The sequence below is a fragment of the Rhinatrema bivittatum genome, unplaced genomic scaffold, assembly GCF_901001135.1.
Source record: "Rhinatrema bivittatum unplaced genomic scaffold, aRhiBiv1.1, whole genome shotgun sequence".
Taxonomy (NCBI): Eukaryota; Metazoa; Chordata; class Amphibia; order Gymnophiona; family Rhinatrematidae; genus Rhinatrema; species Rhinatrema bivittatum.
This window is the reverse complement of record NW_021821246.1, coordinates 25,663-44,333: the sequence shown is the minus strand read 5'-3', so window position 1 is coordinate 44,333 and position 18,671 is coordinate 25,663. Positions and strand designations below refer to the sequence as shown.

Below are 18,671 nucleotides of genomic sequence, written 5' to 3'. Positions count from 1 at the left end.
CTACATAATCGAGAGTACCACCTGCAGTCCCTCAATATTTCTCTGTCTCCAGCAGATGGTAGAGGTGCAGTCCTGCAGTCAGGAATTTTGAACTTTAAAAAAAAAAAAGAGAATTAGAGGAAAGAAGTTTTCTTAGAAGAGAGTGGCTCCTTGAGGTGTTAGGTTCCTTTATGGGCCATCCCTCAGGTAGAGCAGGGAGGTAGGTTATTCCTGATCTGGCTCAGCCCTCATCTTCCAGAGGGAGGGAAAGCCAGGAGTCCTAGTTCCCTCATTCTCTCTGGGTCCTCCTCACCCTCAGCAGTCAGCATGCAGAAGCAGGAAAGTATTAATTATTTTTGCTTTCCCTTTGTGTTTTTTGTTGGCTGTTGCTGTAAAAAAAATAAAATAAATAAAAAAGCAGAAGAGCGTGACGGCAGAGCTGGAAGCCAGAGGCACGGGTGAGTGAGGATACATGTGATTCGTTCATTGTACTGGGGCAGCGTTGGAGCTGTTTGATGCACTGGCTGTGGATTCATTAGTGGCAGGAGTCTATTTTTACAGTTGACCACAGCATCATGGTGCCTCCTTCTGAGCACGGGAAACTGTCAGGGCTGCGACCTGAGGTGGTCATGCCTCAGTGCAGCCTCGTTCTGCCCCAATTGTGCTTCCGGTGGGGTAGAGACCTCCGAGGGGTCACTGGTAGTGGTTGATCTACCCAGTCATCTGGTAGTGGTTGATCTACCCAGTCATCTGGCCTGTGCATGAGACCTGGGGGGGGGGGGGGTTTGGAAGAGGCAGTGGCCATCTTGACTCCACGTGGCAGAAGGCAGGCCTCTGCAAGGGAACCACGCAACTCTCCCCCTCTGCTTTCTCTGATAGATCAGCGCCCTGTGGGGGAAAGGGAAGGGGGGAAGAAAATGATGAAGTGCTGGATCAAGAGTCCAGTGGTACTGAGGACTTTTCCATGGATTTTGTCCTGCTCCTCCATAAAGCCTATTTAGCTAAAAAGAAAGCAGGATCTAATCACTCTGCTCCTCAGAAGACCCAATGCTCAACTAAGAGGCCTAAAGCAGCTAGGCAGTCGGGGTCAGGGGGAATTCTTCGGCTTCTTGGTCTGGGACGTCCCTTGGGTGACAAGATGACACCTCGGACAAAGCAGAAGATGCAAAAAGTCTGCTGGGAGATCCGAGGGTTGAATCCTGTGGATACATTAGCGAATACCTTGCATGATGCTGAGGACATCCCTGTCATGGAGGGGACGATCCTAGGGTGGTGAGATGTTCCATAAGGAGGAACTGCGGCCACTAATTCCACAGGTTTTAGAAGAGTTGGAGATTAAGGTCACACAGGAAGATTCTGACAGTGAGGGAGTGAACCCTGACCTGGATGGACTATGGGAGCTGCTTAAGGCCTTTCCTTTACCAAAGAAAGTGAAGAAGTTGGTCAACCGGGAGTGGGAATCTCCTGTGGCAGATCTTAAGGTAGCCAGGGCTATGGCAAAGTTCCCTGTATATACCTGGATCAGTCCAGACTCCTGGGTTATGCATCCCTGCCAGCAGATGGAGACAGAGAAAGTTTAACTGACACTGCCTCATAAACCCTAGTGCCACCTGCAGTTCTTCAGTATTTCTCTGTCTCCAGCAGATGGCAGAAGCTGTAGAATCTGCAGTTCTGCGCTTTTCTTTTAGGATTTTATGGTTTTAAGCCTTCCTCCCGAGGTTTCTTTTGGGTTACTTCAGGTTTTCCTGTGGTCCCTACCCCGTCCAGTTGAGGCGGACAGGCCGGGGGTTGTCACCCTTTTGTGTGCCCGTCTGTGCACCCGTGGGGTGTACATCTGGTTGTCCACATCCCTCCCCTCACAAAGACCTTGAGCAACTGATTCAGTCTCTCGGTGATAAGCCTGTCCGTTTACCCGAGGACAAGCCCAAAGCTAAGAGATTCTTTCAGGTTTGGTCTCAGTTTCACTCCAATAGGAGATCAGGACCAGCGAGGTTCCCTCTTGCCTTTCAGAGATCATTCCCTACTCGAGGGCAGCCTCAGGGGCAGTCCTTTCAGGGGGCCCGTAGGCCATTTCAGGGGGCCTCAGGAGGATCTGCGTCCGGAGGTAAGTACTCACAATGAAGCGAGGCCGGTCCACTCTGTTGTTCCTATTATAGGAGGTCGCTTGACTTAATTTTTCAACGAGTGGCCCAAGATTACGCAGGACCAGTGGGTTCTCAGTGTGGTAAAAGACGGCTACGTTTTAGATTTTGTTCGACCTGTTCGCAAGCTTTTTCTAATTTCCCCCTGCGATCCAGTCAGCAAGCAGGTGGCGGTAAAGGAGACCTTAGCATGTCTCCAAAGCCTGGGAGCGGTGATACCGGTTCCCCCCTCGGAACTTCGCAAGGGCTGCTACTCCATCTATTTTGTGGTTCCAAAGAAGGAGGGCACTTTCCAGCCCATTCTGGATTTGAAGAAAGTGAATGCCGTCCTCAAAGTTCCCCACTTCCGGATGGAAACCTTGCGGTCAGTGATAGCGGTTGTGTGCAAGGGGGAGTTTGTTGCATCCTTGGATCTTACGGAGACCTATCTGCATATTCCAATCCACCTAGACTCCCAGTGCTTTCTCCGCTTCATGGTGCTGGGCCAGCATTTTCAGTTTCAGGCCCTTTTGGACTTGCTACAGCCCCATGCACTTTCACCAAGGTGATGGTTGTGGAAGCAGCGGCGCTTCGGAAGGAAGGAATCCTGGTGCATCCATATCTGGACGATTGGCTTACCAGGGCGAAATCAGAAGCTCTCTGTCTTGTCAGTCAGCAGAGTTCTCGAAGTTCTTCAGTCTCTTGGCTGGGTAGTAAACTTGGCATAGAGTCATTTGTCTCCAACTCAGTCCTTGGAGTATTTGCGGGCTCGATTCGACGCTCGGCAAGGTGTATCTTTCAGAAGAACGAGTGCTCAAGCTGCAGAATCGAATCCGCCGGTTGTTGAACTTATGGATTCCCAAAGTGTGGGATTATTTACAGGTTCTAGGCTCCATGACTTAAGAGTTGGAATTGGTTTCGTGGGCATTTTTCCATATGAGGCTGTTGCAAAGGGCGCTTTTGGTGCAGTGGAAGCCAATTTCAGAAGAGTTTCACTTGCCATTACCTCTCGAGGGCGTGGCTAGAGACGGTCTGTCATGGTGGCTTCAGACCCCCAATCTTCTTCGCGGAATAGACCTCGAAGTGCCGGACTGGGTGATAGTTACTACCGACGCCAGTCTCTCTGGCTGGGGGGGGGGCGGTTTGTCAACATCGTTCGGTCCAGGGTATTTGGTCTGCGAGAGAATCTGCATGGTCTATCAACCAGTTTGGAAACCAGGGCGGTCAGGCTAGCTTTGAAGGAGTTCTTACCATTGATAAAAAGGCGCTCTGTGCAGATTCCTTCTGACACTGCGACAACAGTGGCATACATCAACTGGCAGGGCGGTACCAATAGTCAGCCGGTAGCTTGGGAGGCACAAGCCTTGATTCGTTGGGCGGAGTCTCACCTAGAAGGAATAGCTGCGTCACACATAGCCGGGGTCAACAATGTTCAGGTGGATTTCCTAAGTCGGACTCTGTTAGATACAGGCGAATGGGAGTTGTCAGAAACCACGATGCAGCTCATAAGAGATCATTGGGGCTCCCCTCACGTGGATCTGATGGCAACTCGTCAGACTGCCAAAGCGTTTCGTTTCTTCAGTCGCAGACGACAGTACGGGGCCGAAGGTGTCGACGCTCTAGTCCTGCCTTGGGCACGGAGGGGTTCTGCTTTATGTGTTCCCTCCTTGGCCATTGGTGGACAAGGTATCGCGTCACATGGAGAAATATCACAGAGAGGTGATTTTGGTAGCTCTGGAGTGGCCAAGGCGACCTTAGTTTGAGGATCTCTTCAACATGGCGGTGGATGGCCCGCTTCGTTTCGGTCATCTGAAAGGCCTTCTTCGTCAGGGTCCCATATTTTCAGACAAGGCCGATCACTTTTGTCTAGAGGCTTGGCTTTTGAGAGGAGATTAAGACGGAAAGGTTATCCGGAGTCTGTCATCACCATCTTATTGCAAGCCAGGAAAAAGTCTACTAATCTGGCTTACGTTAGAGTATGGAAAGTGAGTCCTGGTGTTCTACTCATGGAATTCACGCCCTACAGTCCTCCATTCCCAATATTTTGTCATTTCTGCAGGCTGGGTTTGAGAAAGGCTTAGCTCCTAGCTCCCTTAGAAATCAAGTGGTGGCCTTGGGCTGCCTTTGGGGTAAGATCAAAGATTCCATTATTTCAGCTCATACAGATGATGTCAGGTTCCTCAGAGGAACTAGGAATTTGCAGCCTTCGTTTAGGAGAATTTGTCCATCCTGGAACCTTAATATAGTCCTCCACGGTTTGTGTGCGGCTCCTTTTGAGCCTCTCCGGAGAGCGACACTGAAAGACTTGACTCACTAGGTAGTTTTTCTAGTAACGATTTGCTCTGCTCGGCAAAGGATCCTGTTGGGATCCTTTCCTCCAAATTTCGGATTCAGGGGTTTCTTTGAGGACTGTGCCTTCCTTTCTGCCTAAATTGGATTCTGCTTTTCATGTCAACCAGGTGGTGGATACATCTGTTCCGCATGCGAAAGAGCTCAAGTGGTTGGATGTTCGGTGACAAATGATTTCAGAAGGTCTGACCACCTATTGGTTTTGTGGAGTGGCGCAAAGCGAGTTTCAAGGCTTCTAAGACTACTATTGCGCGTTGGTTGAAAGAGGCCATTGGTTCCACCTACATTACTGCCAGTTGAGAGATTCCTGAGGGCTTGCCTGCTCATTCTACGCGGTCACAGGCAACCTCCTGGGCAGAGGCACAGCTGGTATCTCCTCAAGAGATTTGCAGGGCACTATCATTTGGATGTGGGAGCTTCAGGTTCTCCTTCCTTTAGCGAGAGTGTTCTGCGAGCGGGACTCTCCAGGTCCCACCCTAAATAGGGGGCTTTGGTACATCCCAGGAGTCTAGTTTGATCCGGGTATGTACAGGGAAAAGAAAATTGGTTCTTACCTGCTAATTTTCGTTCCTGTAGTACCATGGATCAGTCCAGAACCCGCCCACTTTTGTCTAGAGGTGGAGAGTCACCCGCTCAGCTCTAATGTTGTCTTTTAAATACAGATGATTACAAATTTGTTTGAAGAGGTTTTCAAAGTTTTTTCAATAATTTTCTGCCTCGTTGTTTAGGGCATTGGAATTTCTACTTTATGCTTTGGTACGATCTATACTGAGAAACTGCAGGTGGCACTAGGGTTTATGAGGCAGTGTCAGTTAAACTTTCTGTCTCCATCTGCTGGCAGGGATGCATAACCAGGAGTTTGGACTGATCCGTGGTATTACAGGAATGAAAATTAACAGGTAAAAAACAATTTTCTTTTGTATCCCTTGCCAGAACAGACCTTAGAGCTTTGGAGGCTTCCTAAGGTAGATGTGGCAGTGTCAGCAGTGACCAAGAAGACCACCATCTCAGTGGCAGGATTGGCTGCGCTGAAAGTTATCCAGGATCGGAAGTTGGAGATTCTGTTGAAGAGGTTGTGCGAGGTTTCAGCTTTAAGCCTTCGTGTGGCAGACTGCAGAAGCTTAATGCTAATGCTTGTGCTTGTGCTGGGTGCAGAAGGCACAGGAGAAGGAGCCGGGGACTGCAATTGATTCCACACAGGCCACCCTCTTGGAAGTAGGAGTGACCTATGTGGCGGGTGCCCTATATTGCATGGTCCAGACTTCCGTCAGGAATATGGTTTCTGCGGTTGCAGCACAGAGACTCCTGTGGTGTCAAATTGGTTGCCAGATGTGTGGTCTAAAGTGCCGCTATGTAACCTCCCTTTTAAAGGAAAGTGGTTGTTCGGAGAGGGTCTGGAACAGCTGATGAAGCAGTTGGGGGAGTCGAAAGAAAATAAGTTGCCCGAAGATAAGACCGGCAAAGAAGAATTTTCTGACATGCGCTCGTTTTCAAAACTCAAGGTTTCGCTCCAATAGGAGTTCTATGCCTACAGTGCAAAAACAAGGCTCAGGAAGGCAGCAGTCCTTTCGGGGGCGTATAGATCTTCCCGTGATGGCTCCAGCCAAGGAACAGAGGAGGGTAAGGTTAGCCAATGAAGGCAGGCTGGTCTGTTCCTCCTTGGAAAGCCGTCAGAGGGAGGACTATCCCTATTTATGAGGAGTGGACCAGGATCACGTCATAGCAATGAATTCTGGAGGTAATAAGAGACGGCTACACCTTAGAATTTTCACACCCGATCAGAGAAGCCTATGTGGTTTCCCATTGCACTTCCCTTGTCAAATGAGAGGTGGTGTGGGACACTTTACAGCAGTTACAGTGCCTGAATTTGATTGTTCTGGTTCACCCTCAGGAGCAGGGACTATGGAGGTACTCCATGTATTTCATGGTTCCCAAGAAAGATGGGACTTTTCGACACATTCTCGATCTAAAGAAGGTCAATGCAGTGCTGCTGGTGCTGTGCTTTCGTATGGAAACGCTGCAGATGGTAATGGCGGTTCACAAGGGAGAGTTTCTGGCATCATTGGATTTGATGGAGGCCTATTTATGTATCTAGCCACCAGAGATTCCTGAGGTTCATGATGCTAGGGGATCATTTTTATTTTCAGACCCTTCCCTTTGGGTGAGGGACAGTGCCACGGACTCTTACAAAAGTGGTGGTGGTGGCGGCGACATTCAGGAGGGAAGGAATCCTGATGCACCCATAGCTGGACAATTGGCTCATTAGGGTGAAGTCTGAATTGGAGTGTCACTTGATTCGACTCATCATACAGCTGCTGTGATCATTAAGCTGGGTGGAGAACCTGGAGAAAGGTCACCTGAACCATCCCAGTCGTTGGAGTATCTGGAGCTTCGATTTGATACCCACATCAGAAAAATGTTTCTTACCATGGAGAGGGTGAACAAGTTGCAGGGTCAGGTGCTTCAACTTCTGCAGCTTTCAGTTCCCAGAGTCTGAGACTATTTGCAGGCCCTGGGTTCTATGATGTCCACGTTGGAGTTGGTTCCATGGGCATTCGCTCATATGCGACCTCTCCAGAGGACACTTTTATCCCATTGTAATCTGCTCTCATAAGAATTTCAGCTTCCTTTGCCACTTCAGGGGGATGCCAGGTCCAATCTCTTGTAGTGGCTGTCTCGTCCCAATTTGGAGAAAGGGGTGGACTTGGAGGTTCCGGAATGGGTGGTGGTGACCACAGATACAAACCTGAGAGGGGGGGGGGGGCAGTATGTCAAGGACGGACTGCCCAAGGTCAGTGGTCACCAATAGAAGCATTCTGGTCAATCAACTTTTGAAACAAGGGCGGTTCACAAGCATTTCTCGCCTTTCTTCCTCATTCAGGGACAAACAGTATGAGTGTTCTCAGACAACACGATGACTGTGGTGTACATCAATCGTCAAGACGGAAGGAAGAGTAACCTGGTGCCTCAGGAGGCTCAGGAGTTGTTTATCTGGGCGGAGAAGTATCTAATTGGAATAGTGGCATCTCGCATGGCCGGAGAAGACAATGTGCAGGCGGAGTAAATCAGCAGACAGCAGCTGGATCCGGGGACGTGGGAGCTGTCAGCGGATGCCTTTGCCCTTATCCAGGCCAGATGGGGCAGGCCGCAGTTGGACCTTATGGCGGTTCGAGATAATGCAAAGCTGGATCGGTTTTTCAGCCATTGGAGGGAGGTTGGCTCTGAGGGAATCAACGCCCTGGTTCAGCTGTGGCCGATAAAATTTCTGCTCTACTTGTTTCCCCCGTGGCCTCTCATAGGTCAGGTATTGCATTGCATCGAAAATCATCCAGGGAGGATGATCCTCGTGGCACCAGACTGGCTATACTAGCTGTGATTTGCAGATCTGGTTCATCTCGCTATAGATGAGCCCATTCGCTTAGTCCATCTGCATGGGCTGTTACAACAGGGGCCCATCTTTCTTTTCAGAGCAGGTGGATCGCTTTTGTCTAGCTGCTTGGCTTTTGAAAGGCAACACTTTTGCTTGAAAGGGTACTCGGAACCAGTGATTGCGACTTTGCTTCAGGTGAGGAGGCCTTCCACTTCTTTGGCTTATATCTGGGTTTGGAGAATGTTTGAGTCATGGGGTTTGGAGAATGGGCTACAGCCATTGCAGGTAGGTATTCCTCAGGTCTTAGCCTTTTTGCAAAGCAGCTTAGCAAAGGGACTGACTTATAATGTCCTCTGAGTACAAGTGGCAGCCTTAGATTGTCTTCAGGGTAAGCTGCAGGGGGGGTCATTAGTGGCTCATCCAGATGTCATGCATTTTCTGAAGGGGGCGAAGCATTTGCGTCCGCTGATCCGGAGGGTGTGTCCAGTATGGAACCTTAATCTTGTCCTTCGAGTTCTTTGTGGACCTCCATTTGAACCGATTAGAAGGACATCGATGAAGGATCTCACCCTGAAGACCATTTTCTTTGTAGCCATTTATTCGGCTAGGAGGATTTCGAAGCTTCGAGTTGTATGTAGAGACTCCTTCCTACGCATTTCAGAAGATTACATACTGTCCCTTTCTTCTTGCCGAAGGTCGTTTCCTCATTTCATCTCAACCAGACAGTGGAGCTGCCAGCTTTCCCGCATTTGACATTCGATACTCCACTTGCAAAGGAGCTTCACCTATTGGATGTTTGGCATATTCTCTTCTGATATCTTAAGGTGACGAATGCTTTTCGGAGATCAGATCTCTTTGCCTTATTCAGTGGAGTGAAGAAGGGAAATAAAGCTTCCAAGGAAATGCTTGTGCGATGGTTGAAGGGGGCGATAATTTCAGCCTATATCTGTAAGGGTCAATCAGCTGTTTTTGTTAAACTGTTATTATAGTTACTCTGTAAAAGCTGTTATATGGGTTACACTGTAAAGCTATGTTGCTGACTCCATGTTGACTGTAAAACCGATATGATGTCCAACAACGAATATCGGTATAGAAAAATCTTAAATAAATAAATAGATCAGTTCCTGTTGCATCCGTTGGTCGCAGACAGCTGCGATCGCTCTGCCTCACCTCTCTTCTACCCTTTTCCTCCTCCCTTGGAAGGATGGCTGCCTCCACTGCTGCCTGCTGAAACCCTCGGCATCTCCGAGCCAGCATGGGTGTCCCCATCCGCCATGCTTCTTCCTGAGTCCTCCTAGGCCACGTGCGCGCACGCTGCCTACGTTTTTGAATACGTCATGGCAGGAACCTCGGGGGCGGCCCCCACTGCATGACATCAGTACCTCCGGGTATTTAAACCTCCGCTCTGCTCCAAATCAATGAGTTAGCAAAGACTTCGGTTTTGCTACTCTGACCGCTTCTAAGCTGCTCGCATGGATCCCTCACTGCCCTTCGGGGTATCTCGCTCCTACGGAAGCTCCAGATACCCGCTCCTCGGGGGCCTCTCGCTTCTACTTGCTCTCTGGAGCTACTCTGCCTAACTTTAAGGACACCCGCTCCTCGGGGGTCCTGTCTGCTTTCTTTCAGGAACCCTCGGCGCTCCTAGGTACTCACTCCTCGAGGGCCTCTTCTACTCAAGGTATCCTGTGTCTTGGACGTCTTGTCCCCTGCCTCTTTCAAACTACCGAAGGAAGTTATCAACACTGCTTCTCTGTGAGTACCTCTACACTCCAGCTCTTCTCATTCCACCCTCCAGGTTCATGGCCTATCCCGCACTGCGGAACACTACTGGACCTTTGCTACATCTGGGTGAGATTGTCATCTACAGAGACTGTTGAGCTACTGGAATTCTGCTGGACTACAGTGCTGTCTGTTCCTTGGGCAAGATTCAACTCTACTATCGCAGTATAATAAAGCTTTCCTTCCTCAGTGTCTACTTACTAGAGTCTAGCAAATCTTTGTGGTTCCCCACGGGGCCCCTCCCAGTGGGAGGAGTCATCTCCACTTCGACCAAGAGTCCACAATATGCCACAAACCCAACAGTTCTGAAGGGGTAGTGGGCACATTCTACTAGGGCGCAGGCAACCTCCTGGGCGGCATGTCATCTGGTATCTCTGCAAGAGATTTGTCGGGCAGCGATATGGTATTCACATTTCACCAAACATTACTGTCTAGATGTTCATGCGCCAGAAGCAGCTGCATTTGGGGAAAACGTATTGCACGCGAGTCTTTCAGGTTTCCGCCTACTGTGGAAGGGCTTAGGTACATCCCAATTGTCTGGACCGATCTGGGGTATGAACAGGAAAGGAATATTGGTTCTTACCTGCTAATTTTCATTACTGGAATACCACGATCAGTCCAGAAACCCGTCCTGTTGATTTTTCAAAAGACCTTCCTCGTTTCTGGATGTTGGCAATGCAGTTTTTATCAAATGCAGATTTACAAAGATTGACTTTCAGAGATTGTACATAGGTTTTAGGTTAGGGTTGCAAATTGTAATGATCCTTGTTATGAGAGAGGGGGCTCTAGATTTAGGGGGCTCCAACTTTGAGACTCTGCTCGCCCAGAATTATTTATTTTTTTTGGATTGGTCATCTTGGCTTGGGTACGGGTCAATCCTGAGAGTCTGCAGGTGGCACTCTCGATTATGTAGTATTGTCTGAAAAGCTTTTATTCTCTGCCTCCACCTGCTGCTAGGGATGCAAAACCCACTTGTTTGGACTGATCTGTGGTATTCCAGGAATGAAAATTAGCAGGTAAGAACCAATTTTCCTATTATGAGGTGAGAGGATTAGGATATTAAATTTTGATTTGGAGGTGAAGAAGTATGGATATTAAGTCTTGATTATGAGGCAAGGGGCTTAGAATATTGTTTTGATTATAAGGCGAGGGGGCTAGGATATTAAGTCTCGATATGAGGTGGGGGGATTAGGATATTAAGTCTTGATATGAGGTGAGGGGGTTACTGGGGAAGTAGAAACAGTTTTGGAGTTATCAGACATCATGTAGGGCTTTTACAATTTTTTGTTTCTTTTTGCAAAAAGCTAAGGTTGGGAGATGAAAATGGGAGTATGTGCTGCAGTATGATTGAGTTTGAATTCAAGTTTTTTGAATCCTGGTGAAAGTGCTTTATAGTTAGTCTTCAGTTTTTATTTATGTCATAATATTTACTTTGATCTTCATACATTTGTATTTATTTTATTTAACATAATTTTATTCCATGAAATTGAATAAAATATTTGGTGTAGTGTAGTTAAGGTAGTACCGTATTTTCCTGTGTATATGTCATTTTCTTTTGGCAATTTCAGTGATTGCGACTTATACACTGGTGCGACCTATATACTGTCATCTTCTCACCAGCAAAATTAAAAAAAAAAAAAAAAAGAACTTCCCACTCTTGCCCACATTTTGGAAAGCCCAATTGGCCCGAGGCCCATGCCAGCACTCCTGGCTGCAATGTCACAGTGATTAATATGGGGGAAAGGGAGTTAAATCACATCCTTGGGCCTTTCAGAAGTTGTTGTTTATATTATGTGTGTTGCTGCTGCGAGTGGCTTTGGCTTGCACTCTTTAAACCCGACAGCATATGCCACCTCCAGCGCTGCACACTACCCTACCCGCCCAAGTAAAAAGGAAGGCACATCATGATGAAATAAATATAAATAAAAGCGATTAAAAAAAAAAAAAAAAATATATATATATATATCTACTAGATAAGGGAGCCCGGACCGACGTGCCGCAAATGCGCAGTAGAGAGCAACTCTACCGCGCATGCGCGGGCGAGCACGTCGGCCAGAGCTTGCCCATAACAAAAAATAGCGCTGGGAGGAGCGGCGGCAAGGCGCAGTAGCGGCACGCACGCGCGCGCGAGGGACCTCCCCCGAAGATCTTCCATTTGTGCTATCCAGAAGGGGAGGGGAAAGAGGAGGAGGGAGTGACTGAGGGGAGGAGGGAGGGAGACTAGAGGGGGAGGTGGGAGGGAGAATAAAGGGTGAAGGGAGAATGAGGTGGGAGGGAGAATAAAGGGTGAGGGGAGAATGAGGGGGGGGGAGGAAATGGACTGAAAAAATTTTTTTTAATGTAGCCCGGGCTTAACGTCTAGTATATATATATAGATATATATATATAAAAATAAAAGCTGTGTCCCCCTCGCATGCTCTGCCCTCGGCCACTCGTTTTTTCACCTCGGCCCGAGGCGTCTTCAGAATTGCGATGTCCTGTGAAGTTAGTAAATGGAAGATGCTCAGAAGCAGGAACGCTGACTCTGGTGCCATCGCATGCCCCCATTCTTGCATTCCCTCGTACATCTGATCCTTGCAGCGACCCGCTGTTGTTTGGCACTTACTACATGAATGCTTGGTGGTCAGCTCGTAAGGCTGATCCTCTCACAGACATAAATACCAATGCATGTGTCTTATATACAGGTGCGACTTATCTACTGAACTTTTCGTGAAAAGGCTTGCTTACGGGGAGGGGGGGGGGCAACTTATACAAGGGTGCGACCTATACACCAGAAAATACAGAACTCTTTGAAATTTCTGTTTGCTGTAGATGGGTTTTTTTCCTGTATTTAACTCACACCTTTATTTTGGTAGCTCAGGTCAAGTTACATACACATACAGTACATATTTCCCTGTCCCCAGAGGGCTTATGATCTAAGTTTGTACATGTATTTGCTGTAGATACAATATAGTACATTTAAATTTTGCTCTTTTTAAGTTTCGGGTAAATTGAATGAGGAATTGCCTCCACCACCTCAGGACCTGCTTGATGAAATAGGTAAGATTTTTTTAACATATGACCCCTAAATTAATTCAGTAGCCTAATCTAATAAAGTTTTGTCCCTGTCCTGCTGTCTTTTTGTTTTTTTAACCAACTTTCTTGTTACCAACTAGCATGGTAATCCTGTTAATCCTGTTCTACTTCATGAAATCTTTTTTTAAGAAAGCATGGTTTATTTGTGGGCTTAATTAATCTGCCCAGATCAGATGTACTCAGTATATTTAAAAAGGCAGCAGGAAGGCCTAATGACTACCAGCATGGTTAAAACAAGAGGTGAAAGAAGCAATTTTATCAAAAGAACTTCTTTAAAAAATGGAAAGAGGATCCAACTGAAGAAAATAAGAAAAAGCAACACTGACAAATTAGATGTAAATCATTGGAGATCCAAGATGGCCGACGGGTCCAGACGTGGGTAACCAGGGCTCTGAGGAGTAAAGTATGTTTTGTGTAAAATGCCTCATACCGGTAGAAAAAGAAGAGCGAAAGAGAGAGAAAGTTTGGGAGAACATATTGAGGGTCAGATTCAGGGCCATATGGACTCCCATGTAATACGGGAGCAGAAGCCGGTGGAAAGCTCGCAGCGAGGAGAGCGGGTGGAAGAAGAAATCGCCTCCTCACATGAGCTCCAGACGACCTTCTCCCCGGTAATGCGGACTCCCCCAGGAAATCCTGCAGCTCTGCGAGGGGCAAACAGGAGTGATCTCAACCGCGAAAGTGAGAATGAAACCGCCGGAGAATGGTGGCTGCACGATGAAGGCGGTGGAGAGGAACAACAGAGGCCACACCTCGCGGAAGAGACCGGCCTGGGAGACGCTGTAGGCTGTACAACACAGCCTCCAACAGAAAGGAAAGTACTTTTAACTTTACCTAAAAAGAAAGAATTAACAAAACCAGATACTTTCTCTTTAGAGAAGATTTGGGAAGCAATACAAACAATAAATGACAATCTTTTTAACCAGATAAATCCTCTGGCTTCAGTGCTAAATACAACCATGGTGAGAATGGAAAAATTAGAGGAAGATATGAATAAGCAAATGGATAAGTATGCAAAAGTTGAGACAGAATTGAAAGAGATGAGAAATCTTCAATGCAATATTATAAAAGAAAACTCTATATTAATGAATCGTCTAGAAAATAAGGAAAACCAAATAAAAGGGAGAAACCTATGGTTAATAAATTTTCCCAGAGACCCTGTGGTGACCCCACGTGACATGTGGAGGCAATATTTGGTACAGATATTAAAGATTTCAGAGGAAATGATAAATAATAAAACAGGGAATGTCTTAATACCTCAGTATCACTCTTTGGTGAGATCACACCTAGAGTACTGTGTAAAGCTCAACTGGAAAAGATACAGAGAAGGATGACCAAAATGATAGAGTATGGAACAGCTCCTCTATCAGGAAAGGCTAAACAGATTAGGGATGTTCAGCTTGGAGAAGGATGAGAAGGAGATATAATAGAGGTGCATAAAATAATGAGTGGAATAAAAAGGGTAAATGTGGATCAGTTGTTTATTCTTTCAAAAAAACCAAAGACTCAAAAAGAAAGGGTAAATGCGAGGAGAGAAACCAAGATGGCATCCTGAGAGGTCGCAACTGCGTGCTCAGATATCAGAGATTTCTGAATTATAGCTTCGGCAAATTTTCCGCAAAGAATGCCTCATAAGAGAAAAGGCAAAGTTCGGGTATATCCACCCGACCCGGACAGCACTACGAGACAACATTTAATATCTGAGTTTGCCTCTACCGTACCTGTTTTGAGGGCTTCAACCCCCGCTGGGGAGCAGGCGAGAGGAGAGCCTTACTCCCCTGGGGAGCTTCCGTTGAGCCCTCCTGCCCTGAAAACGCCGATGAGAGCTTTGCCACAAGCCAGCGACGGAGGAGCTACAACTCAAACTGATGACATCATTGGGTGTGTCTGGCTGGGTGGCCCAGAAGCCGCTGGTTTGCTTGGAGGAGAGCCGAAAACCCCAGCAACTGCTTCGCAGAGGGGAGAAGTGCAGGAAGCAACTGGTGTCCCCATACCATCGGGAGAATGTAGTTTGACTACTGAAATTGGGGTAAAGAAATCCCCTCCATTGCAATTTATTAAACCAACGGTAGTAACCCTTGATACGATCTGGGACCTTATGGCGAGGATGTCGGCCAAACTAGACAATCAGGCCCTAAAGCTGGACGAGATAGCGGCTAAAATTGTGACACAGTGTTGCAGTCCCAGTCGCTAGACTTGCGACCGGGCCCTTACCTTCCTCTCTCGTCCCGGCCTGCAACGGGGTCTGGTGTTTCTCAGCCCTACGTGGCCTCTCCGCGGTAGCGTCTCCACGAGGGACATGCTGCCGAGTCCGGATTCTGACTCCGCCCTTCCCAGGGGTACACACGCGCATGTGAGGGAGACCGTTTTAAAGACTCAACTACAGGAAGCTCCGGCCCGCCTCCTTGATGACCTCAGACGCTGGCAAGGTATTTAAGCCCGGCGTCTAAGGAGGTTGCCTAGCAATGAGGTTCTCTCCTTGGAGGCACCAGTTGCTGTGTTTCTGATCCTGGTCCTGCTGTGTTTCTGATCCTGGTCCTGCTGTGTTCCTGATCCTGCACATCTTCCGGATTCTTCTCGACTTGTCTCCTTGGTTCCTGATCCCGGTTCACCTTTGATACTCCGTGTCTGTCACCTGTCTTGACTCCTGCTCCGTCCTTACTTTGGTCTAGCTACTGCCGCCTAAGTCCCAGCGGTCCGGATCCTCAAGGGCTCCTCCCGGGGGGATCTTGGATCTCCAGGGTGAAGATTCCATCTTCTCTTCAGTACTTGCTTCTGCCGCCTAAGTCCCAGTGGTCCGGATCCTCAAGGGCTCCTCCCGGGGGATATCGGATCTCCAGGGTGAAGATTCTGTTCCTGCGTTCATCTTGGTACCGCCTCCCGGCCTGTCTCATCTCCATGGAGCTCTCTCTTCCAACCATCTTCCTCCACCAGGTCGGCCCAAGGGTCCACTGTCCAGTCCGCAACAGTTTGCAACACACAGGAATGGGATATTCAGCAGAAGTTTGTTGAATATGATGATTCCCTAAAGAAAGTTAATGAGGAAATAAAAAGTCTCCACAGTATAAATGCCACTATATCTGAGAGGGCGAATACGTCGAGGAGACTTGAATCGATAGAAAACTTTGAGGCATCTAAATATAAGACTTTAAAATTTCCCTATTGTAATGGGTGAAATACCCTTGTTAACTTTTAGGAAATATGCTATGGAGACTCTAAAGATCCCACAAGATGAGATCCCTGCAGTTAAGACATTATTCTTCCTAACAAAAAGAAGGAACTCTGTCCCAGTCATTCCAAATATGCAAGGGTTGGACTTTCAAAATCTAACTGAATATTTAGAAAATTCTACCATTGAAATTGTGGACAGGGCTGTACTCTTTATTACCTTTTTTGATGAAACGAGTGTTTCAAAGATTATGAAGAATTATTTTAAAAATATAAATGAACTAGCGGGACCCGGCCACGCGTTGCAGTGGCAGAGTCAGGTTCTTTACCCTCCCTCCCCCTTCCCCTTGCTCATTTACCTCAGTCACTCATCCTCCTCCCCCTTGGTCACTCACCCCCCCCTTCCCTCCCCTGTCCCCACTCCAACTCTCTCCCCTCACACTCACCTCTCCCCTCATTCTCCCTCCCCTCTCATTCTCCCTCCCCTCACTGTCACCTCCCCCGCCTACTGCCTATCCTTCAGATCAGAAAACCTTTGTCTTTCTATTTCTGTGGGAACCCCCCCCCTCCACACCCCAAAAATAAAAACCCAATCCCAACCCTTTAAATCAAATAACCCCCCCACCCTCCTACCCCCTCCCAAGACCTGGGAAATTAAAATTGTTGGTGCTACATGTGGTCTGTCCCTGGGCATCTGTGCGCGTTATGTAGCCAAATAGGGGAGTGCCTAACCAAATTTGCACTTCCAAATCTGTTTTGTGGTCTGGGGAGGGCTATTTTGGTGCGTTCCCAAGATCGTGCAAGTTTAGTGTATGTATTTGTGTGTGAACCTCACCCTTCCCCCAAAAAACAACCCTATGAGAAAAGTTCTCTTAAACTAATCACCCCACACTCTCCTGCCCTCCCCTCCCCCAGCCCTGCGAAAAACAGTAGCCCCCCCTGCCCCCCCCCCAGAGTTGCTGAATGAATGAAACCTGTCCCCCCTCGTGACCCCTCCCCAAGATGTTCACAATAAATTCATCACCACCCTCCAGACCCCCCGAGACCTGATAAAAATGTCAGTTGGTGGAGCGGGCGTTCAGGAGCGGTCCGGGAGCGATGTATTGGCGTTGGTCCGTCGGCTGCGAGCACTGAAACAGGTTCCGACGGCCTTTTGCCCTTACTATGTCAGTGGAGTGGAGCAATGGCAGCGATAGGTCCTCTGACATAGTAAGGGCAAAGGTCCGCCGGCTGCCAGTCCTGAAAATGGCGCCGAGGGGCCCTCGCCCTTACTATGTCACATGGGCTACTGCCGCCATTGGTGTCCCCGAGTGGCATAGTAAGGGAAAGGGCCGTCGGCGCCATGTTGATTGCTGGCAGCCGATGGCCGTAGTGCAGGAGATGTGTCCCGGACCGGTCCTGGCCCCCTGCTGGAGCCTCCTGGACTTCTGTCAGGTTTTGTGTGTGTTGTGAGGGCCTGGGAAGTAAATAAATTTGGCATGTGTGAGGAGGGTGTTTTTGTGTGTGTTGGAAAGCTGTGGGAAGTAAATCAATTTGGCATGTGTGTTTGGGGTGTGAGGAGGGTGGTGGGTGTATTTTATCTGTAAAGGAAATAGTTATCTTCCGGCGAAAAAAGTGCGCGAATGTGTTAAAATGGAAGTGAAACGTGGACCTGGACTGGCGAAATGATTAGTGTAGCGTATGTTAGTGTAAGGTGTAACAGATGTCGCTTACGTCCAGCAGATGTCGCTGTTTTCTCGAAAAACTTTTTAAACCTATTTTACCTGTCACAGGTGTGACATATCTGTAATGTAAATACAGAAGAACCTTCCTGTATGCGAAATGAAGGTTGTGTCCAAATTTGAAAGCAATCGGTTCAGTGGTTTCTGAGATTAGCGATTTTGTCCAAACTATTTAACATTTTTATTTTTATAGATTATACTGTGGTGGTCTCGTATGTGTGTACCCCGGCTTAGCTAAATCTACGCAACTGCGCAGAAAAGCTTTCTTACAGATGAGACCTGAAACCCTAGCATTAGGAGGCAGTTTTACACTGCGTTATCCATGCAAATGCATCATTAAACTGGTCAGGAATACTTATATTTTTTTTACCAGATCAACTACGGGTCTTTTTAGATGGGAGGAGACAACCTAATGTGCCATAAGGGTGGAGAATTTGTCTGGGAGCGGAATACAGGAGCCAAAGTTTGTAATATTTTTTCTTTAAGTAGTCCTCTGTAATGTTTCTTTTCTCCATGTTTTCCTATGTAACGAGAAAAATTATATAGAAATTTAATCATAAACCCTTTGAGTTGAGAGGGTTAAATATGTCAAGATAACTGTTACTTTGATATGAATTCTCTGTATTGCTAATGCAAAAGTTTATTTTGTATATTGTTAAAAGATGATAAAAAAAAAAAGAAAGGGTAAATGCGGATTGTTTGTTTACTCTTTCAAAAAATAAAAGGACAGGGTGCTATACTGACGCCAATGGGATTGGACGCCTGAAAGACAAGCTCCATCCCCCAGCAGAGAAAATACCAACATTTTCAGCGAAATCTGTCCTATTCTTCAATGTATTTTGACAAATTTTACTTACCATGATTGTTCACCAACTTATATGGCCGTGAAAAGAAAAACGGTGGACTTAAAACAATTCTCCTATGGGAAGTCTGCCACGGAGGCAGGGCCCCATGATGGCGGTCAGCCCGGGTCACTGGTTGAGAAGCCGGGAGGCAAAGACGAGGACTCAAGACAGCCAACGCAATTTCGGTGAACAATGCTGCTGAAACCTTATCGAGAGAGTAAATCAGAGGATGGTTTATGGAACTCAGATCCGACATGCACCAACA

At 47.5% G+C, this 18,671-nt stretch overlaps 1 protein-coding gene across 1 annotated transcript in view; it reads left to right on the top strand.

The window, feature by feature from the left end:
* Nucleotides 1-18,671, top strand: part of LOC115082548 (inactive serine/threonine-protein kinase TEX14-like) — a gene marked incomplete at its 3' end in the record, with an annotated part of 85,406 nt that overhangs the window by 44,867 nt on the left and 21,868 nt on the right. The window contains exon 5 of the mRNA XM_029586767.1: nucleotides 12,577-12,636. Coding sequence (XP_029442627.1) covers nucleotides 12,577-12,636 — 60 coding nt within the window. The remainder of the gene's footprint in view (nucleotides 1-12,576; nucleotides 12,637-18,671) is intronic.